Source organism: Perca fluviatilis, chromosome 6 (assembly GCF_010015445.1).
Source record: "Perca fluviatilis chromosome 6, GENO_Pfluv_1.0, whole genome shotgun sequence".
Taxonomy (NCBI): domain Eukaryota; kingdom Metazoa; phylum Chordata; class Actinopteri; order Perciformes; family Percidae; genus Perca; species Perca fluviatilis.
Window position 1 is genome coordinate 36,073,274 of NC_053117.1, and position 23,080 is coordinate 36,096,353.

General features: G+C 41.2%; 1 protein-coding gene and 1 long non-coding RNA gene across 7 annotated transcripts in view; both read right to left on the reverse strand.

Moving 5' to 3' along the window:
- ddr2l (discoidin domain receptor family, member 2, like) overlaps positions 1 to 18,985 on the reverse strand; it is a 33,772-nt gene extending 14,787 nt beyond the window's left edge. For 3 of the 6 annotated variants that reach the window (XM_039802930.1, XM_039802927.1, XM_039802932.1), the window contains exons 1-5: positions 18,535 to 18,983; positions 5,671 to 5,769; positions 5,396 to 5,498; positions 5,080 to 5,155; positions 3,220 to 3,372 (exon numbers count right to left, since the gene is read on the reverse strand). In XM_039802930.1, the coding sequence (XP_039658864.1) occupies positions 3,220 to 3,372; positions 5,080 to 5,155; positions 5,396 to 5,498; positions 5,671 to 5,731 (393 nt within the window). In that variant the 5' untranslated portion in view covers positions 5,732 to 5,769; positions 18,535 to 18,983. Of the gene's footprint in view, positions 1 to 3,219; positions 3,373 to 5,079; positions 5,156 to 5,395; positions 5,499 to 5,670; positions 5,770 to 10,443; positions 10,466 to 18,534 lie in introns of those variants that run through there. The other 3 variants (XM_039802929.1, XM_039802931.1, XM_039802928.1) reach the window with 3 other exon arrangements.
- A 2,776-nt stretch (positions 18,986 to 21,761) lies between these two features.
- On the reverse strand, positions 21,762 to 22,907 carry LOC120560428. Its single transcript, XR_005639485.1, has 2 exons — positions 22,681 to 22,907; positions 21,762 to 22,139 (listed from the first exon to the last, which is right to left on the reverse strand). It is a non-coding gene; the product is annotated as an uncharacterized LOC120560428 (long non-coding RNA).
- Between the last annotated feature and the right edge of the window lie 173 nt (positions 22,908 to 23,080).

The window sequence follows — 23,080 nt, forward strand, 5'->3', positions numbered from 1 at the left end:
CAGCATGAAAGCATCCACGTACATTCAGTATATATGAACACAGACAGACGGTATACAGACAGACAGTATACAGATAGACGTGTCCCTGTAATCAGCAGGGCTTTGTGTTTAGAGCCACTTTGGTAGAGGAGATTACACGGTTATCCAAACATGCATTTTTCCATTTAAATGTGCTGTATTTACATCCTGATGGAGGTAGCAGGAAAAGTGACCCTGATGGCTCTGTTAATAAATGGATAGTTCAAGTCTTTTGAAGCGGTGTTGTATGAGGTAACTACAGTATATATAGTCCATAGTCAGTGTATTACAGTAGATGGCGGCCCAGTTTGGAGGTGCAGGCAGGAGTACCAACACGGAAGCTAAGCAATGTCCTGCTGTGGACGGGGGCAGCAGCTAAAAGTTTTTTTTTACGTAATCTATATCAGTGTGTAGAGTTCTATATTTAGTATATTTCACCGCTTTACCTTGATTACGCGTGCGTAACTGAAGCTGTCATCTATGCTCTCTTCAAAGCAACAATCATTTTACCTCACAGAACACAGGGCTTGCTGGTCTACCGTTGCCACGATTGTCTAGTTTCTTTGTTGGTTGGTTTTGTTAGTTCCTAACCCTTTTAAAACGCCAAAGTCGCACATTTACACAAATAAACTAACAGATGGAGTCAGTGGTAGACCAGCAACTTCCGTGTTCTGTAAGGCAAAATGGAGTCCAGTGGCTTTGACGAGAGCTTAGATACCGTCTTCAGTTCGACCCGTGTAAACTTAAAGTGCTCATATTATGCTCATTTTCATGTTCATAATTGTATTTAGAGGTTGTACCAGAATAGGTTTATGTGGTTTAATTTTCAGAAAACACCATATATTTGTGGTACTGCACATTGCTGCAGCTTCTCTTTTCACCCTGTGTGTTGAGCTCTCTGTTTTAGCTACAGAGTGAGGCATCTCACTTCTGTTCCATCTTTGTTGGGAGTCGCACATGCGCGGTTACTAAGGACTACTAGCCAGTCAGAAGCAGAGTATGAGGGCGTGGCACGCATGCAGCTAGGCGAGCATTATAACGTGTGTTACAAAGTGACCACGTTTGTCTCTGAAGTAAAGGCTGGACTACAGTAGAGCTGTTTGGAGCAGTTTGTGAACAGTGTTTTCTGTTGGAGATGGTAAGTCCCTTTGGGGTGGACTTTGGGCTTTTTCACTTTGTAAACCTATAACGTGCACAGAAAGATATATAACACAATAAAGGAAAGGGAAAAAGCCAAAAAGCATAATATGAGCACTTTAAACAAGGTCGTTTGACGGCAAGGTAAAGGGGTGAAATTATTCGAATATAGCGTACAATTAAACTGATATAGATTTTTTTCAGGGGTCCTTTTTTTAGTGGTCTAAAATGCGTTTAGCTGCTGCCAAGGCCACAGCAGCAGGCTACATAGCGTAGCTTCCGTGTCAGTGAACAACTGCATGAGCAAATAGTCCAACAGTTTAAGAACGTTTCTCAACATACAATTGCAAGGAATTTAGGGATTTCGTCATCTACAGTCCATAATATCATCAAAAGATCCAGAGGATCATGGAGAAAACTCTGCACGTAAGTGGCAAGGCTGAAAAACCAACATTGAATGCCCGTGACCTTCGATCCATCAGGCGGCACTGCATTATGGACATCATTATGTAAAGCAGGGGTGTCAAACTCATTTTCACTAAGGGCCACACTGGAAAAAGAGAATCACACCAAGGGCCAGACATGGAGAGTTTATTGACGTGATTTTGTTACTGCATGTCACTTTTTTGTTAACATTTTGGTAGCTTTTTTGTTGTTTTTGTTCCGACTTTTTTGTGGCTTTCTCAGACATTTGTCACCTTTTTGTAAAGTTGTTGCTTTTTTTGACATTTCTTTTACGCTTTTTGTCACATATTTGTTGAAATGAAGCCCTACAAAAGTCATCAAAAGAGTTCATTAGCCATCATAGAATTTAGCAAATCAAGCAAAACAATGATTACATTCTTGTTTCACAGCCTGAATATGAAAACTCTCTCTGCTTCTGGGGGAATTTCTGAGTCTCAGCGTCGGCAAATCTGCCAAATTCTGCTTTGAATGTCAGGTAATTTAAGCTTAAAAAACACTTTCCTGTTTACATGTGATGTAAAGGATATTACCACGTGGGCTCAGGAACACTTCGGAAAACCATTGTCAGTAACACAGTTCGTCGCTACATCTACAAGTGCAAGTTAAAACTCTACCATACTCTACCATACGTAACTAGGACTATAGCTGAAAATTAGCCGACTTGCTAACACTGGCGCATTTACAGAAATGTTGATTAATGTGCATTGTCCTAATCAAATCAAATAAAAACCAACCATGCAAAGCGAAAGCCATACAGTATATCATCAACACCCAGAAACGCCGCCAGCTTCTCTGGGCCCGAGCTCATCTGAGATGGACGGACACAAAGAGGAATACGTGTGCTGCGGTCTGACCAGTCCACATTTCAAATAGTTTTTGGAAATCATGGACGTCACGTTCTCCGGGCCAAAGGGGAAAAGGACCATCCAGATTGTTATCAGCGCAAAATTCAAAAGCCAGCATCTGTGATGGTATGGGGGTGTGTTAGTGTCCATGGCATGGGTCACTTGCACATCTGTGAAGGCACCATTAATGCTCAAAGGTCCATACAGGTTTTGGAGCAACACGTGCTGCCATCCAAGCAACGTCTTTTTCAGGGACGTCCCTGCATATATTAACAAGACAATGCCAAGCCATATTCTGCACGTGTTACAACAGCGTGGCTTCGTAGTAAAAGAGTGTGAGTACTAGACTGGCCTTCAAACTCAAACTACCCCTTTAAGATCTGAGTGTTTAAGCATTGAGATGCCAATGATGAAGTGTTCAGTCAGACAGCCTCAGATAAAAACATGACCTGCTGTTTAAATTGAGTCCTGATTGTGTTGCTGTAGCCTTAAAGGCCAACAGGAAGCTGGTGGGTAAATGTCATTTCCTGTGATTTCAGCGTGAATGGCCCGAAGCAGCTCAGAGGTCGTTTCTCCCCCTTCCTCTTTCTCCTATTCTTCCCTCCATCGCTCTGTTCTATCACTCTGTCACAAGTTTCCGCTCCACATTTTATCCTATTCTTTCCTTCTTCCTGAATGATGCATTGACTTTATTTCCCATCTCCCCCTGCCAGTCCCGACCCACAGTGCTTTGTGAAACATTTGTGTCACTCACCGTGTTCCCCAGCCGGTTCCTCCAGGACTTCCACAGCAGGCCGTCCCGGCTGTAGTTGAGGCGGTAAGCTCGGGCGAACTCGTTCCCGGAGTACCTGGCGTATCGTCCCTGAGTCCCGACTACCGTCAGGAAAATCAGCCTGCCCAGGTCCACCTGAACAACACAACAACAGCTTTCTGTCAAGAACCCACATGTTCATCTACAGACAACAGTTTGACTGTTGACACAATTTACCTAATGTCAGAAGTATCTCTGGGGCGTCACAACAACTTTAAACTCACCAAGTTTACTTTGTGAAAACATCATATTTTGTGTTGGTACCTTTGTTCAATAATACTTTAATCCTATCAAAGATATAATATGTAACATTGCCACCTTAAAGGTCCAATGTGTAGGAATTTCTCCCATCTAGCGTTGAGATCGTATATCGCAATCAACTCTCTCACAACACGTAGTTCAAATTACGTATTACAGCTACGGTAGCCTTCATGCTTCAAAAAGCCGGTCTTTTGCTTTTTTCAATATCCTTTTTCTTTTTCTGGGCAAAGAAGAGGACTCCTGTTCCTGAAACTTGGATTTTGAATACGTGCATGAGGTGGAGTGGCAATCGGGAGAGTCTGGAATTTTCCCGGTGGGCGGGTAGTGTTTCGAAGCCGCTCCGGCCGGTCTAAGCGCCCGCTCCGGCCGCTGCCCGCTGGTCAAACTAACCTGTACGGCGGGCCGCAGCAGCCTCTTATTTACGAACATTCATCTCTCCCCCGCCCCCCGAGGGCCGGTCTACGAAATTTCCCGGTAGATTTTTTTGTCCCACTCCGCCGCAGAATGTATTTATATAACATGTGTTCCTCCATGTTTCCTTCTTCAAACTTGCCGGGGCCGGGAAGCTCCGATACCCGTTAGCAGCATTAGCAGCACCTGTGAGTTTATCATGTGACAGCGAAAACGCGAAAGGCGGAGCAGTGTGTCCTGTATGTCCCTTACCGGCTAACGTATTTCAAGATGGCGCATGAATGTGGAGCGTCTACCCCAGTTCATGTGAATGCAAATGTAAAATTTCAAGCCAAAAGGAATACTTAGAATTGATGGTGGTGGTAAATATTCATGAAAAAGGACAAGTTTATGAACAGGCAACACAGATTTTGATAATGAACAACTAAACACGTTACACACTGGGCCTTTAAGAAACGTCTTAAAACTAGTAGGCCTATATATATTTTGTTGAGTTATATAGTTACATTATCCCAAATGTTTCCAACAGTGTTCAAACCCAGAGAAATCTGTCATTTAATGCGAGGTAATGGTTCGTTACAATTTGTCACCTGTTGATGGAGACATATCCCCTTTGTGCATGCGTCAGTATTGTGGTGTTCTGACAGAAGCTGTCATAAATTGTCTTTTTATCCAGTTGTAAGCCATATTTTAACCAGATGAAGGATTTTAGTCATCGGACATCTGGATCTTAAGTTATCAGAGAGACTGATTTCTAACCTGAAACTGCTTTATTCTGTGTCTTTACCGGTTTAAATCAGGGGGGGGGGGTGTTTGTTTTGGAGATGGGGAGACCCCTGTGGATACAACTCCCATGATGCCACGTCACCAAACTGGATTTTTTTGTTTTTGATTGAGAGAACCCTAATGGCAGAAAATCACATACAGTTTTGTACATGTAAGTGCTTAGTCAAAGGCAGTTGGACTTGCTGGGGATTTTTTATTACTTTGCACTTCTGGATATCCTCGGACCTAAACGACTGAGAATCCTCACAGACACTGAAACTCTGTAACTGTCAAACCCATATGGCCACATGAACACGACCGAACATGTTTAAGTTTCTTTCTTTAAAGCACGGAGCAGACACAAACCTGCAGGTACTGACTGTCTGAAGGCTCCAGCTGTCCCTCAGGACACCAGGCGCCGTCTCCCTCCTCACGATTCAACCTGCAAACACACGCACACGCACACACACACACACACACACACACACACACACACACACACACACACACACACACACACAGTTAATACAGAGCGTCTGCACATCCTGGGAACGTTTGATAATGTTGATGTGTGTTGAGCTGCACACATCGGGTCACATGCAGGCGGCTGTGGCTCAGGTGGTAGAGTGGTCGTCTACCAATCGGAAGGAACCAATCACATCACTCTGTAAGTCAAACTGACCTGGCGTACTGAGGTCCCGTGGTCTCGTACCATTGGCTGGATGCTGTGATGTCATCGTCTTTGATCCGTCCATCCTCCATGCCCAAGGCATAGCGACAGTGTGCTGAACACACACACACACACACCATAATCACAATGACACCCAAACATTTAAAAACACACATTTAATGTGTGTGTGTGTGTGTGTGTGTGTGTGTGTGTGTGTGTGTGTGTGTGTGTGTGTGTGTGTGTGTGTGTGTGTGTGTGTGTGTGTGTGTGTGTGTGTGCGCGTGTACCAGGGTCGATCTGTCCGTAGGCTGCTGTGGCTTGAAGGATCAGCAGCAAGAAGAGGTGCATGATGGTCCGCCGATCACACCAACACACACGCTACATCTCTGAGAGAGAGAGAGAGAGAGAGAGAGAGAGAGAGAGAGAGAGAGAGAGAGAGAGAGATGTTTAATCATGAATTATAATTTATAGGATTGTTTGTGGTTGTTTGTCCTCTCTGTCACTGTGTTAAGAGCTGGTAAAACAACACAGTTGTTAAAAAAAGGTAATTAACCATCTGTGATCATGATCCAGACAGCCGAAAACAGAATGATGGCAAAACAATGGCCGTTGGAAAAAGTTATCACCTCTGAGTGAATTATGCCATGTCCACTTACCAGAGGAAAACAAGTTTCAGGCTGCGTTCAAATCATCCATCGTTTACAATGTTTATACTTAATATGCATCAACCAGAAGAAACATTAATGGAATGATTTCCTGCAGTTTATTTCCAGGGTTCTAAATTAGCACCGTTTACCAGCCAAATGCTGGTGAAATATGCAAGTGGCTGGTAGATTTGCTTCACTCACCAGCCAAAAAACCCAATGGTAATCTATTGAATGGCTGGTAATATTTGAACATTCATTAGCCATTTGGCTGGTAGACGAAAAAGTTAATTTTGAAGCCTGTTTATTTCATTTATAGTTACGTTTTAGTTCATCCAAAGCCACTTACAATAAATGCATTTAACCATAAAGATAACACCCAAAGATAAGGATATATATTTTTAACTGCAATGTCCACACTTTTCTATTTTTATCTTAAAGGTCCAATATGTAATATATTTACTGTAATAAATCCAAAAATGACCCCAATGCGTCATCAGACATTAAGGAAACATGCTAAGTTGAAATAATATCTTTTCTGACAACAATGCTAATGCCAGTATTTTCTCCTTTAGAAATTTTCGTTCCGTGATGGAATTTCTGTTTGTGTTTTGGCCTGTGTGTTGGTATCATCTGCCCAGTTTGACAGCCAGGCCGGGTTGCCAGATATACCCGTAGAAACGTAAACCCAGCACGCTACAGCTATAACATTCGTACAGCTATGAAAGCAGCAAACAAACGAACAGGATCAATGGAGAGACGATTCTCTCCAGTATTTTGAATTTGTACTGCAGTAACTATTTTAAACACTAGCGGTCAGTATTAAATATTGCACCTTTAAGTTATCTTAGCATTTTTGTGGCCCAAACATAACTAAACTGCAACTGTTTAACAACATTGACGACGTGTTTAAAAGCGTGACCGTTAAGTTTCGATGTGGGTTCTATTTCCTGCCACCCCTCAGGCCCCTGATTTATGAAACGCTCCTGTGGGTCATATTAGAGGGCAGAAATTAACGACCGATATTGTCGTATGGTTTGGAGGACTTGTTGAGTTTGTTGTTATCCAATAAGATCCACTCAGGCAATCTAACCTATATAAACACAAATAACTGCAGTTCCTTCCAGGCAAAATCCTTATTTAAACACGATTCTGCTGCAGGATGTCAACTGTTACCCAACTACAGCAGGATGGATGTGTGTGTGTGTGTGTGTGTGTGTGTGTGTGTGTGTGTGTGTGTGTGTGTGTGATTTCACAATGTTTTTGCTGTTGCGGAGCAGTTTATACACACACACACACACACACACACACACATAAACAGCAGCCCACTCATAGAGGTTACGCAACACTGAAACACACACACACACACACACACATACATACACTTCTCTCAAAGTGTTTGACAAATATACTTTCTTATTTGAAAGTATTAGCAGCGGCTCGCTGTTCTTCTCTTATTCTGGACGTTTTTCAGTCGCTGGAGGAAACAGCTGGACGGGAGAGAGAGTGACCTGAACACAGACTGGAGAGAGAAAGCAGGGTGAGGCTGAGGACTGAGGAGAGAAAACACAAAGAGAGGAGGAGGAGGGAGACAGAGTGAAGGCAGGAGAAGAAGGAGGAGGAGAAAAGGTTGAGAGGAGAACAATGGACGGAAGGGGAAAGCAGAGAGCGACATACAGAGCTTATAGAGTAACTTAACAGAAGGCTGAAAAAAAAATTAAAAATAAATCTGTGTTTTGCTCCTCTGACCAGCCACCAGTGATGTCCCAGGGTCCTCCAGTACACCTGTACATCACTGCAGCGAGGTGACGAGTCAAACCACTGGAGGTCAGCAAAGACAAGACTTTCCGGGGCGGTTATTAAAGATGGGGCAGGCAGTTTATTCTTCAGGGGTCACTGGGTAAAAAAAAAATCCATAAAATCCTTTCAGATTAAAGTAGTTCATGTGGTCTGAGAGACTCTGATCACGTCATAATATGACCAACAGATGATTCAGCTCAGAAGAAAAAGAATTGTTCACATAGTTTGAAGTTTTTGAATGGAGACTGGCGTTAAAGACCAGACAGTCACGGAGTCACAGCAGCCTAACAGACAAACGAAACGGATCAGACTGTGACAGAACGGTACTGAATTTACACTTTATGGAGACAGCAAGTTTCCTGATCCCAGCTTGCTTCAAACTGAAAACAATCTTTCCTTGCTGACATAGATCTCCGTTCTGGCTTCAGGAAGTGAGTTCATTCACTTCAGCCGAGCTGCAGGCGAACGCAGACGTTCACGTTTTTTTTTCTTCTTCTTTTTCTGGCAACGATTGGACAGAGAGAGAGAGCTTTATGTAATGTCTTGGCTGCAGCTCAGATTCCTGCACTGTTGCTCATCTCTACAGCAAAATGGGAGCACATGAGAGAGAGAGAAAGAGAGAGAGAGAGAGAGAGAGAGAGAGAGAGAGAGAGAGAGAGAGAGTGAGAGAAAGGGAAACATGGAGGGAGACGGACAGTAAAAGTGATCAAGAAAAATACTTTTTTCTCAGTTCAGTCTATGAGGACGACCCACCAGATATATAAACACCCAGAATCTGTTCCTGTAACTAAAAACTTGACTGTAAACTGTGGCTTGTACAAGTCCTCGTACAGTACTTCTCCGAACCATCACAAAATGATTCTCATGTTTTCTGACCTGTGACCTCTCTGGTTACTGTGTGGTTAAGCATTTAGGGCCACAGGGACACAGGTATTTTTGAAAAGAGTTTTTTTTTTTTTTTATCCTCTTTCGTTCCCATCCACACAAGCAATTTGGATGTAACCGTTTTAAAAAACATCTCTGTGCAAAAAAACACAAATGAACCGCTAACCCTGAATATAACTTTTGGGTGAAAACTTGTTTTCATGGATATTATACCTGAATAATCACTTAAATAAAAAAAAAACAAAAAAAACAAACAGTGGAAATAGACAGTGAAACAAATCAGTAGTTGCATAATTTTCTCGGCTTTGCTTTTCCTCGATCTTCGCCTCCTCTTCTTTGTCTTCTCTGTCTCCCTTGCTCCCTCCTTATCTCCTCCCTCGTCCCTCCCTCTGTCCTCCTTTTCCTCTCATTCTGTCCCTCCTCCTCCTCCCTCTCCTTCCTCCTGCTTTATCTCCTCCTCCCTCCGTCAGAACAAACTGGAGCCAAAAGCCTCAACATTCCTAACATTCAACGCAACCCAGAGCTCTCTCGATCGCTCTCTTTCTCTCTCGGTGTCTGTGTTCCCCCGCTCACACAAACACACAGGAATCTATCTCTCTCTCTCTCTCTCTCTCTCTCTCTCTCTCTCTCTCTCTCTCTGTCTCTCTCTCTGTGGGGTGAATGAGACAGAGTTCACTGAGAGCAGAAAAGGAGAACACAATAGAGTAGAGTAGAAAAAGACTGGTGAATCCATCTTTAACATAAAAACTCATATGTTTTTTTTAACCATTAATCATTGTTCAATCCGACTGAACGCCATTGTAAATCTTACAATAGATCACAAAGTAGGGCTGCTCCACTGCTTGACTTTTGGACAGATGTTGGAATTATTGAACTCAAAACACAGTGAAACTGTTCAACAAATCAACAGTGAAAACATCTAGAACTGTGAAATTTCTCTTGATACTTTTCCAATTTGAACTTATTTCTATTTTTCTCCATTCAGAACACAAGACAAAAGGAAGAGTTTACAGGCAAAATGTAATGTCTGTTTTTGTGATCGTTAGAAGCAGAAATCGTAATTGCGATTACAACCTCGATAAACTGCACAGCCCTATCCAAAAGTTTACAATTTTGGGGAAATGTAGCAAAATCGACTGAGTTTTGGATAATCATATGCAGGAACTTGCAGGTGTAAACTTCAGGTAGATTAGAACTTTAATGGTTTAGCACATAATTGTAGAGATGGAGAATAAAATGACTGTGGCGGCGTTCCACCACAGATAGGTAGTCAGATAGTTATCTGACATGAGAAAGTGTGAATGCAACGTAGTAGTTTGAGATGCATTTTAGCCAGATATAGAAAAGCTATAAATGCATATATATAATATTTACTCCTCCCAACTGTGACTTTATTGTCAAGCTTGGGTACAGTTCACGATTTCAGTTACCCGAGTGAAGGGATGATATTTAACACACAAAAAATGTCAAAAAGTGCAGAAAAAAACGTTAGGAAAAAGTGACAAAAACATCGGTGGAAAAGCAAAAAAAGTGTCGAAAATTACTTCCAAAACGTTGAAAAAAAAGTTAAAATTTTGACCCTGAAAAAAATTGCATAATCAATGGGAAGACAACACAAGGGTTAAACATAAGAAAATAAAATGAAGACTTTTTTTTTTAAAAGGGAGCCATTGTTTGAATCGAGGAGACATCGCTATTAAATAGATATTTTTGAATGTTTATTCACTTAACTTTAACTGTATTGCTTGCAGAAGAGTATTGTATTGCTTGCAGAAGCACCCCCCCCCCCTCCCGATCGGCTCACCTAAAATGGAAAGAGAAAAAGGAAAATAGAAACAATTTTCCGGCCCTGATTGGAATCCATTTTTCTTGCAAACATCAAGACGACTAAAACATGATTGAAACATTACAAGACATGACAAGCCTCGTCGTGCACATCTACTTTAACAATCAGTTCCCAAATACACAGTCATTCATCTGCTCCTGCTGTTTGTGTTTCGTCAGCCTGATATCTGTAGACATGTGCTACAGTAGCTAGCGTTAGCTGCTACATGGCAGGCAGGGACACACTGAACACAGTAGAATTCACACACTGTTCACAGTCACCGGTCATAACCAGAGATAAAAACCTCCTCAACAAACCGAGAGCACAGATGAGTCTGTCTGCAGTCTGTCCCTCTCATGGATGTGAATTTACTACGAGATAGCCAGAGCCAGCAAGTCCCCTGAAATCCGTCCTGTGAGACCGGTTTGTAAGCGTTTGTGGGTCTGTGCCAACCACAAGTTTGGTCATTAATTCTAGGCTGCATGGGAACGGTCTGCGCATACCCTCATGGATATTGATCGATTTAGGTCTGGCAGACCTTCACAGCTGTGCAGAGTATAATTTGCACTTATGCCAGAAAGTGATGTGCGTAATAGTCTCGCATTGCCCGACCTTCCTCCACAGCGCTGCGGAGGAGGGTCTGGCTAGTCCACATAAGCATTCCGGGATGGGAGAAAAACGTGCTTTGGTTTATTGGCATTTCTTTAAAGCAATCACAATCGTTTTGGGCGCCGCTAAGCGCCGGACGGTGCCACAGCGTCGCTGCAAAATAGCCTCGGGAAGGAACTTGTTTTGGTGGAACGTGTACGTTCAAAGGTTGTTTTAGTCGTGCAACAGAAAACTCAGATTGAACAGATAGTCTAGCTAGCTGTCTGGATTTACCCTGCAGAGATCTGAGGAGTAGTTAACCATAGTCCTCAGAAATCCACCGGAGTTTAGAACGTCAAAACAAAGATAGAGGAAGGTGAAGGACATCTGGCCGAAATGAGGGACATCCAGCGGCACCAGAACAATCCCTTAAATTAAACGTTGTGGATACAGACCATGTGTGTAATGGACGTACCCACTTATAATGTTGCGTGTAATGACACACTGTCACTAAAGTCTCCCAGTTAACTGCAAACAGCAAACTGTAACGGAGATAAAATGGTAATATTTACAATATCTTTTGGGCATTTTAGGCCTCTATTTCTGACAGGACAGCTTAGACATGAAAGAGGAGTGAGAGGGGGCAATGACATGCAGCAAAGGGACACAGGTTGGAGTTGAACTCATGGCCGCTGCGTCGAGGATTAAGCCTCTTTATATGAGCGCGCACTCTACCAGGTGAGGTAGCCATGCGCCCTATTTACAATATTTTTGCACATTACTATCTAAGATATTATACAAGTGTTTTCACAGGCTGAGTGGTTCTAATCGTGACAGGGAAACTCATTTTGACATAAGAACTCAGTGGAGGAACTCTGTTACTTTTGCGGCAGTGGAATAATTTGTTTAAATCTCCTGTTTGCTTGCCATATCTGTTTGTTAACAGCTCTCAGGTGGACGTTTTTAGCTTTCGCTCGGGTAGCATTCGGGGTAAAACTACACACGTGCATCAGCCAAATGCCCAGAAATGCAAGTGTAACCTAAGAACACGTGATGGCTGCGAGGTCTGAACCGGAGCAGAGCAGCAGATGGTTTAAAAAGAGCTGCTGGTATCTGAAGAATGTGAGGAGCGCTTGATTTAACATGTAGAGATTTAAGATGACAGCTAAGGTGAGCGTTATCAAACACACCTAAAACCTGAATGAAGAATTACATAGCCCAGTTGTGTGGTTCTTAGAGGTTTTCAGAGAGATTTTGACCTGAAAACCTTTTCACACCTATATCTATTTAACTTGTCAGCAGATTAAAGACGGCAAGTACACTCTTGCAGTCTCACATTAAAGAGTAAATGAAATTAATACGCGCAAACATTTTTTATTTTTAAAACTTCTGAACGAGACTTTATCTCTCCAGTAACTCAGATGGCGAACAACTCAAGACTGCTGGACTCAGAATACGGGCCCCGAAAACACGAATGTCACATACACGCACACACACACGCACATGCACACACACACGCACACACACAGCGTCTCACTATCTTTGTGGGGACCTGTCATTGACATAATGCATTCCTTAGCCCTTTACCCTAACCTTAACCATCACAACTAAATGCCTAACTTTAACCCTTACCCTCATCCTAACCATAACCTAATTCTATCCCTAATCCTAAAACCAAGTCGTAACCCTCAAACAGCCCTTTAAAGTTGTGGGGTCCAGCATTTTGGCCCCACAAAGTTGTCCGGACCCCACAAGTATACTGTAGTTTTTTGGACCCCACGAATGTAGTTAAACAAAAACACACATACACACGCAGGAACTGCTCGACTTGGAATATGGGCCCCAAAGACATGAATGAACACACACACACACACACACACACACACACACACACACACGCTATCATAACTCCATCAGCGGTGGGTGGAGGGAGCAGAGGAGCTGGATTCTCTGTAAGGCTGAGTTACGAATCACTAAGCAGAACTAACATTTGTTTCATTGATGAGTTTGGTGACTTTATAGATGACCCTTAGATTTCTACAAACACGTGTAAAAAGTTCATCCAAAAACAATATAAGCTTTAAAATAGTTCTCAACTCCTCATGCTCTCAATGGTCCCATGAAAAGTTTTCTATCGAATGACTTCTTCGCGTTAAAACATCGAACCCGGGCAGAGGCCTTACTAAAATCTATATAAAAATACCATTCTTTTCACTGGTAGTCTCGTTTACAGGTAATTTAAGACCATTGAATGAAAAATGACAGAGCTGTTGTTTAGTGTTCCTCATCTGAGCCTCACATGCCTCTAACTGTGGTGTCTTAATGGTTTAAATCACATTATCATTCACACTCATCTGTAATCTGCTCCTTCCACTCGAACCACAGCGACTATCTGCACACACACACACACACGCTTCTCCAGAAGCCATTTTGACTGTTTTGTGTGTTTTGGAGTTTACCAGTGTGACTCAAGTGGTGTTTATATAAAAGGCATCATGAGAGCATCATCAGTCAGATTATAGCCTGATACCACTTTATATAGCCACTTCGTTCAAAACCTTTTTTAGTAAACTCTGCGTACACAAACAATGTTCTCAATGCTGCAGTTCATGTGTAGAGCCCCTGGTGATACTTGGAGCAAAGTTTCCTGTGGTGTCAAGTCTTCTTAGTGTTTTAAAAATAGTGATTTTGATACTATCATAGTGGTGCCCCTAGCTCTCCCATTCAAAAGGCCATTTGACTGAAAACAAGAATACGGTAAATATTAAAAGTGGCGCTTCCGGCCTTATTATGCTTTTAAACGAAATTTTGACTCGGGTACATTCACAAAAAGATCCTAGGTAGCATTTTGGCAAGAGTTACGCTTTAAGGACCTGAGGTTAAATGTCTTTGGAAATGTTTATCCAAACATCTGAAGGACTTCACTAGAAGGGAGGTAGCAGTTTCACCTTTTCCTGCTGCGAACATGCAAAATACGATCTGTGAAACAGTTCCATCACTGGCAGAAATTTCAGAGAAACATCACTTTATTGGCTCCAGGTTGAGCTGGAGAGATTTTAGAGGAGATCTGGATCTAATGCCGTATAGATATCGGGATGGGACCAATTATCTTTTATTGGAAAGCAAGAGTGCTCACTTGCGCTGAGATCCAGTTTGACGTCATCTTGTTAACTTTTAGTCTCCAGAGTGCACTGAGGGCACAGCAGCGGCGCGTCAACACCTTTTTAGAGTGGGCTGGCCCAAGTGGGGCAATGACTTCCTGTATGCAAGTGGGGTATAAAGTGCATACAGTATGTTCCAGCCTTGTATCACCAAAAGGGCATATGAATACCATGCCAATTTCTTAAGTAATTTCGTGCGTTATGACTACTCATCTTTTACTTTTTGCATGTCATTTCATGCCGTTTAGTTTCTACCGAAATATATTGTGATGAAGTATAAAGAGTGACAAAGTCTGTGTAGGGAGGAGGTCAGGGTCAATGGATACTTCAATCAAACACAGGACCTTCACCCCAGGAAACACATTTGTGTCCCATGTGAAACCAAAAGTCAATGCTTACGTACAGAACTTAATTTACATAACAAACATACTTATTTTTACCCAAACCACAACCTTTTCCTAAACATAACCAAGTTTTTTTTATTTTATTTATTCACAAAGCATCACAGCAACGAAAATGTCAAACTTGAGAAAAATTTTCAGGAACTTCTCTCAGTAAGGGCCGATGCCGAAATCGTCAGAAAATGTCAAGGAACGGCAAGAGACTGGGATGTTTATGAACAAATTACGGTTGTAATTTGCGATAATTGCCTCCTGCACGCTCGACCCAGGTGCCACCCCTCGCCTTAACCAAACGGAGGATTTAAGTGAGAACACGTCCTGTTGTGGGCTATATTTGTGAAAGACAAACTCTGGACAATGTCCGGACCTGAGAAAACGGCTCAGGTGAGTTTGTGAAGAAATATAAACCTGACAGCAGCAGCAGGAGCGTGCTGGACCTGGATACATGCTGGTTGTTGTTACAGGGCAAATACACTCCCACACTTCTACTGACAATACATTGCACTGCTCATGAAACTGTGAATACACCCCGAAACCCAAATGACCTGCGGACAGAGTGATAAAAAGGAGAAACTGCTATACTTCAGCTGTAGAATGATCCTGTCTCTCAGCAGTGAGAAACTATTTCTCTGTCTCCCATAGCTTTGTTGTTGGCTATGTTTGGTGAGTGAACAGAGCTGTCAGCTCTCATAGTATGAGCCAAACACTGAGCAGCGGCTGCTGTTGTGAAATCGCTCTGAGACTCTCTGTAGCTGCAGGCTGCTCTCAGTCTGTTCAAGGGACAATAAATCATATTTTAACTGCTTCATATCACAAACCTGAAGCTGTGAAAGACGCCTGCAGGGGGCTGATACCATCAGTCGTCAGCAACTTAGATTTTATTGGATTTGGACCTGAAACATCCCAATTAATTTTCTTCTATAGCTTGATTATCTTTAACCATTAAAAGGGGAATTTCTGTATTTTTCCAAACTGGAACCTATTTTCCTATATCCCTTTTTTTCCAATGTGAACAAAATTCTTTGAAATGAGTCCAGTATTGAGCGCAAGAGCTGTAGCCGGCAGCCACGAACCGGACTGCAATGTAACCCTATGGGGCAAAAGTGCACCATCGATTTCTGTTCACTAAAAGTACTAAAAGTACTGTTTTTGCCAGTCAATAGAAGTGTGGTAACTGATGAGGGGATCATATTCACTGAAATCAGTTCAACAGGCCAACGCATCCTCAACGGGTTCGTATGATATCGTACGAAAACGTATGCACCATTCGTATGATATCCTACGAAATTACGGAGACCGCCGGCCGGTCACATGACAGTTAAGTTTAGCAGCCTTTACAGTTAAATTTAGCCGACAAAAGGTGTCTGTGACCCGGGTACCGGTGACCCTGAGATGCCAGTCCTTTCAGAGGCCCTCACAGTTAAATTTAGCCGACGTGCGCTTGCGAGACTCACAATGACTTATAAAGATACATAACAGCTACAAGTGTATGCACTATACAGGTTTTACCCTATTATACTTTATTAACAGGAATTGATAGGTCAAACAGCAAACAGCCACGCAGAAATAGTCTTTAAACAAAGCATCAGAATGTCTTTGAGATTTCACATGAACAACAGTTAAAGTTACTCAGGCTACCAAAGAATACATTAGAAAGAATATATTTTTAGAGACCCCCCCCCCCCCAAAATCACGTTTTCGGGGGAGCCCATCCCTTATTAAGGGGAGCTGAGCTCCCCCTAGCTCCCCCGTAGTTCGCACCCTGCCGTCACAGTTAAATTTAGCCGACAAAAGGTGACTGTCCTGCGGTGTTAGCACAGTTAAGTTTAGGCACCAAAACAACACAAACACCTGTTTCCTGGTTGAAACTCTTTTGTTGCATATACAGCAATAAATACGTGGAATACATTCGAATTACCGTGCATTATACTTTTCGGAGCAATATGTATGAATGGTTCATGAGAAAATTGTGAACAGGTTGATCCACAGAGTTTTACTTCAGTTTATAAAATTGTGATCATTCAACACTCTCCACAAAACACACCATGTTGCTGCTCAGCCCAAAGTTACATCTCATATACAACAAGTACAATACTTTATAATAACTTTTATAACTTTATGAACTGAATGAAGTGAGATAAGAAAGTCTGAGAACACAGACGAGACTGAGAAAGGATTTACTCAAGAGAAGTTTGTGTTTAGAGGATCGAAACTGTCAGCCGTCAGTTCGTACTGAGCATGAAAATAACCCAAAGAGGTGGAGAGGTCAGCAACACACACACACACAACACTCACTCACCCTAAACTGACTTACAATATCAGTGCTCAAGCTACAGTAACAGACACTGTTGAGATGTTGACAGTTAACTGACAGGTGAAACTTACCTGAACAGGGTTAAACTGACTGCAAACACACTTTAAAACACACAGGAGGAGTTAAACACAGACACCTTTTGTTCCTTTGGGAAGTCAGAATGGATACATACCAGCACATTCAACATTACTAGCATTTGCTATTCAACTGAAAGTGAAAACTAGAGCTGCAAAGATGAATCGATTAATCGATTAGTTGTCGACTATTAATTTAATCGCCAACTATTTTGATAATCGATTAATCGGTTTGAGTCATTTTTTATTAAAAAAATAAAGGGAAACTCTCTGAGTCTAGCTTCTTAAATGTTCTTAAATAGTAATAGTTTCTTCACTACTGATCCACATTTTTCACCATTTTCTGACATTTTATAGACCAAACAACTAATCAATTAATCGAAAAAAATATTCTGTAGTTGCAGTCCTTCAGTAAACAGTATTCTTGTTGTGATTTCAGCGACTTTCAAGCAGCTAATCTGCAACATTTTTTATTATTATCAGCTCTATAAGTAGTGCATATTATCATCATTTATTTTCATTCATTTAGTCTTTCTGTGGCACTTTCAAAGAGTTATTCTGTTAGTATTTACATCTCTTACAGTCCTGCTATAATCATCCTACAGTGATATTCCTATAATACTCTTATAATAATTACTTATAATAAGTCACAGTGCATCCGAGTTTCTCTATAGAAGGTTTATAACAGATTAATTGTGTTTCATGGTATTCTTGTGACAATACATTTTATAATCAGTTTTTTTGAAGTGTCCTATATTGAGTTTATCCTATAATATCCCCTGTAGTATCTCTATAATATTCAGAGTTTTTTTAATCTCCTAAACTTTCCACATGAACGCGGTCATTGTCCTGTAATACAAAATATTCTTACAGTCGTTTCAGGGCTGGAATTTACCATGATTTTCTTGATTAATCGATTAATCATAGTGAAAAATGTCCATCCTAGTTTCTCAAAGTCCAACTTAAAGATATTCAATTGAATATGATATTAAACATTAAAGAGCAGGAAAACAACATATTTAAGGAGACAAAAAAAAATGCAATGGAATTTGTATGGAAAAACAACTTTAAACGTAATCGATTCTCAAAATAGTTGCAGGTTAGTTTTCTATCGATCGACTAGGCGCTTAGTCGACTATAATCGTTGCAGCTTTAAGTGGTTTACAATGTATCTTCTATGATATTTCTCTAAATCTGATGTTGCTCTATGAGTTTTTCTGCAGTTTACCTTTATGGTTTTAAACCATCTGTTAGAGTTGGCAGTGTAATCTGTAACCTGTGTACTAAGGTTGCATAATTTCTCCAAAGATCTCAGATGTCACATTTAGGCCTCAGCAGCAGCAGAGCTGATCTCAGCTCTGTTGTCATGCAGTCAAAGTTTCCAGCAGCCTGAACTCTCTTTACTTTCCTGTTTAAGTCAGGTACAACACAGACATATAAGCTGTCAGCGGTTGATTACCTGTCCGCGGTTTCCCTCCGGATCCACAACAGCAGCGAGCTGCTCTCCGGTTTGATCCGTTTTTCTCGGGTCCAGTCCGGCGGCTCGGTGAGTTCAGTTATCGCAGAAGGACGGAGGAGCTCACAGGATCATGGTGGAGGAAACTAACGGCGACTTTGAATCTCTCTGGTGGTTCACTGTCCGACTTGTTTCTCTTTCTTTTATCTCTTCTTCTTCTTGTTTTGCTTCAACAAAGTGTTGGAAGGAGAAGAAAAAAAGAGCTGCACACTCCAAAGAGACGGGAACACACAAAAAAAAGTTGCTGTGTATTTACATCACATCCCGTTTCCAAGGAGGAGGAGGAGGAGGAAGGCAACATGAGCCCCCTGAGTGTCTGACATCTGAGAACTTGGAGGAAATCCGCAGTAGGGCCCTACGAAGGGAACTACGGAGGGTAGGTGGGACGTTTCCACCTAGTCTCGCTTTCCACCAGTTTACATTACATGTCATTTAGCTGACGCTTTTATCCAAAGCGACTTAAAATTGCTATATATGCATACTGTCTATGTATATGTCATAGGCTGCACGCCTCTGGAGCAACTAGGGGTCAAGTCCAGTGGTGTAGTCTAATGTATTGTAGTGGGTAAGCCTATACTGTACTGTATATTGGCCAGAATCTGCATTTGGGGGAGGGGGGCATATCATAGTGGGGGGTCAGGGTGTCCTCCCCCAGGGAAGTTTTGAGCATCAACGACTTCATTTCCTGTATTCGGATACACTTTTATGCACCAATTTACGGTGGAAATACCTTTATTTAGCCTATGTGAAGAAGAAAAACACAGATGACTAATAATTAAAAATATATTAAAAATATAATAGAAAGTATGTTGTTGCGTGTCATTGGGCATATTTTAGTGGGTATATGGGAATCCTGGAGCTTTCTTAGTGGGTGTACTGTGTATACCTGCGTATCACATAGACTCCACCACTGGTTAAGTGTCTTGCTCAGGGACACATTGGTTGATGTATCGCAGTGGGAATCGAACCCAGATCTCGTGTGTGTCACATCCACTGCTTCACCCACCACCATGAGTGTACTCTCATGTTCTATATCTTTAAAAGATTTAAAGTGGTGCTTACAGGTATTTTCTATTGGACGACTTTACAATATCATGTCACTGAAAAACAACCATAGACCATGGGGTTAAACTAATGGATACATGATTTGATTATAATATATTAATCTGATAATTTTTTTACAACTTGAAAAACCTTGAAATGTATATACATACATAATTATATATTTAGCTGACGCTTTTATCCAAAGCAACTTACAATTGCTATGTATGTCAGAGGCCGCACACCTCTGGAGCAACTAGGGGTTAAGTGTCTTCCTCAGGGACACATTGGTTGATGTATCGCAGTGGGAATTGAACCCAGATCTCCCACATCAAAGGCATGTGTCATATTCACTTCGCCATGTAGCCAATATCTTGAAAGCCATCTTTGAAATTCAGTTGAATCAGAAAGACATTTTAAGGAAGAAAAAAAAAGGGACAACTTTCATGTTATACAACACAGACACATAAGCTGTCAGCTGATTACCTGTCTGCGGTTTCCCTCCGGATCCACAACAGCAGTGAGCTCCCCCTTTTAAAATAGCCTATACCTTAATTTATTATATTCTGTTATAATTGAAATCCCATTCAGATATACCTTAATTGCGTCTGTGCGTAAATTAATGGTATCTTAAGAGAAAAAGATAGGATATTCAGTTTAATCTTGTGTTGGGGCTCATAACATTAGATAAGATAAGAAAGAAAGAAAGTGATATGAAATTCTAATGATCAGAGAGTCAGTGAGGTAGGAAGAGAGACAGATGAAGAGAAAAAGACAAAAAAGAAACTGTCAGCCTACAAATGAATCAAAGTTAGAACATATTGTCTACAGTAGCCTAAATTATCACAGAAAAGTTTACATAAATGTAATATTTGTATAAAAAAGGTGTTTTTGACCAATAAAGTGACATATGTAATCGACATGCCTAATAAAACATAATAAAAATTACAATTTACTATAATGTGGATATAATATAAATGTAATGTAAAATAAATGTGCAAGATGTATTTTATGTAATAATTGTAATGCAATGTTACAGTAATGATCTGTGTGTGTGTGTGTGTGTGTGTGTGTGTGTGTGTGTGTGTGTGTGTGTGTGTGTGTGTGTGTGTGTGTGTGTTTGAGACAGCAGGTGGCAGCAGAGTTTCAAAGTAAAACAGAACGTTTTCAAAGCTGCAGACCAGAGAATATCTAATAAGGGGAGAACTTCCACTCTCGGGAAACCCTCCAGCTTCTGAACCGGTTGCAGTTCCACCCTGGTTCCATATGAGGGCGCTCACGGGCGAGTGCAGAATGAATGGTGGTCTATGGAGCTATACCCTTCTAAATCTTTTCTCCGGATATATATTTTTGTCTAGTAATTTGAATGTTGCATTCAAAAGGGGAGGCAAATAAAATACACACTGCTGGGTGTTAGTTTTTTTTTAAAGTCGTTTTTATGTTCTAAAAAGCCTTTTAAAATGTCAATGACATTATACAGATCGTACAGCCAGAGATACTGCTTTACGGCAAGCTCTGAGTCACTTCCTTTCACGATAGGCAAATAAAAGTGCCAGCAACCAAAACAAAAGTTGCTGCGGACAAAAAAACTAACTTGGGCGAAAAAGTCCCACCTCAACATTCTCAGAGAATGGCCGTAGACGGGTTCTAACATTCTGTTTCCCTCTTCGGATGCCATCAAGATTCGTAATCAGTCCTTCACTGACCAATCAGCATTCATTAGCAGAATGCTAGCGTGTTATGGGCAACAATGACTCAACCTGTAAGAAATCAAAAGGACATAAGTACTCGTTCATTCAACTTTCGACCTATAATCCATGTTGAACTTGCAAAAACTACAATCAAATCTGAGATTTCTCAACGATAATCAGGCGAAAGAGACAAATTTAGCCGTCTATCTCCATAGACTGCCATTCATTTTGCGCTCGCCCGCGATCACCCCCAGTGGAATTCTAGTGGAACTGCAACCAAATTAGGTACAATGGGGCTAAATAGGGAGTGAAATGGCTCTCCGTAGACGGGCTCTGCTGCGGACACTCTAAAGCTTGGTTTATGGTACCAAACTCTCTTGTTTTTCATAACATTCTTCCGTCAACAGGGAGACAAGTGAAGTGAAGAAGGTGAAGACATTTACTTTTCATATCAGGCTTTTAATTTGATAACTTCATCCTTCCTCTGAGGACATGTCACATCCCATCCTGCAGATTTCATTCTTCCTTTTTCCTTTCATGATTCAGTCTTCAGTCTCAACTTCTCTTCTATCCCTCCATCCTTTCATGCTGCACACAGGATGATAAATGATAATAAAAAAACTGGCTCTTTCTTCTCTGCTCTCCATTTATTTATTTTTTCCCATCAGCAGATCAAAACATCCAGCAGAGAGAGTTTCTCCGGTTGCTTCCATTCTTCTGCTTCAGACCACAGTTTCATCATCCCACACACGACATCGCTTCCTCCCTGCAGCTCTTCTTATCCATCAGGGCCCCCCCTTGTGACGCAAGAGCCATCTGCACCAACACAAAGACAATCAGAGAAGACACACACCCACACAAACAAACACACACAGACACACACACACACACACAGCAGCAGCGTCATCAACACAATGTGTTTGTGTTTAAAGTTGCTGGAAAATAACCGAAGAACAAAAAAGTGTCCCTCCTCCACAGTTTGATCTAAATATTCAGGCTGACTCACGTGAACAAGTATAGTAATTGTATACATTTAGATTGTACAACTATACAAGCAGGAAAACTTACATAAATAAAAGGATAAGAAAAGAAAAAAATATATTATAATATTTGTGTTTTTTGGTAGGTGAGGGGGGGGGTGGTTTTAATAAATTTTTTTTTTTTTTTAATTATTAATTTTTTTTTTTTATTTTTTTTAAAAAAAAAAAAAAAAAAAAAAAAAAAAAAAAAAAAAAAAAAAAAAAAAAAACACAAAAAAAAAAACAACAACCCCCCAACCTTTTTTAAACAATTACCTGTATTTTTTTTTTTTTTTTTTTTTTTTTTTTTTTAAAAAAAGACATTAAACAGACTTTACCCTGCCAGCTCCTGACTACAAAGTCTGTGTAATGATCGATTGAGCCCATGTGCGAATAAAGCTGCTCATTGTCTGGAGAATTCTCAGGGAGCGAGTGGGAACAGGCATTTGTTGATGTTCTGACGGCTCCTAGGCCTCAAGACCTATTAAGTCCCTTTTGGGTTGGTTTGGGGATCTGAGGATTGGCTAATAAGGACTGATGACTGACACCTGGATGAACTGATTGCTCACGTCCCTAAATAGGAGTGCCTGCAGTCACTCGCTCGCTCTCCCTCCCTACTCAAGGTTGCTTGGTGGGTTTGGACTTTGGGTTGAGTTACTTTTGCGTTCTAACATTGCTACACCTACACACATCCATACATTACACACATTACTGATAAACTGATAGCACGTTTACTTT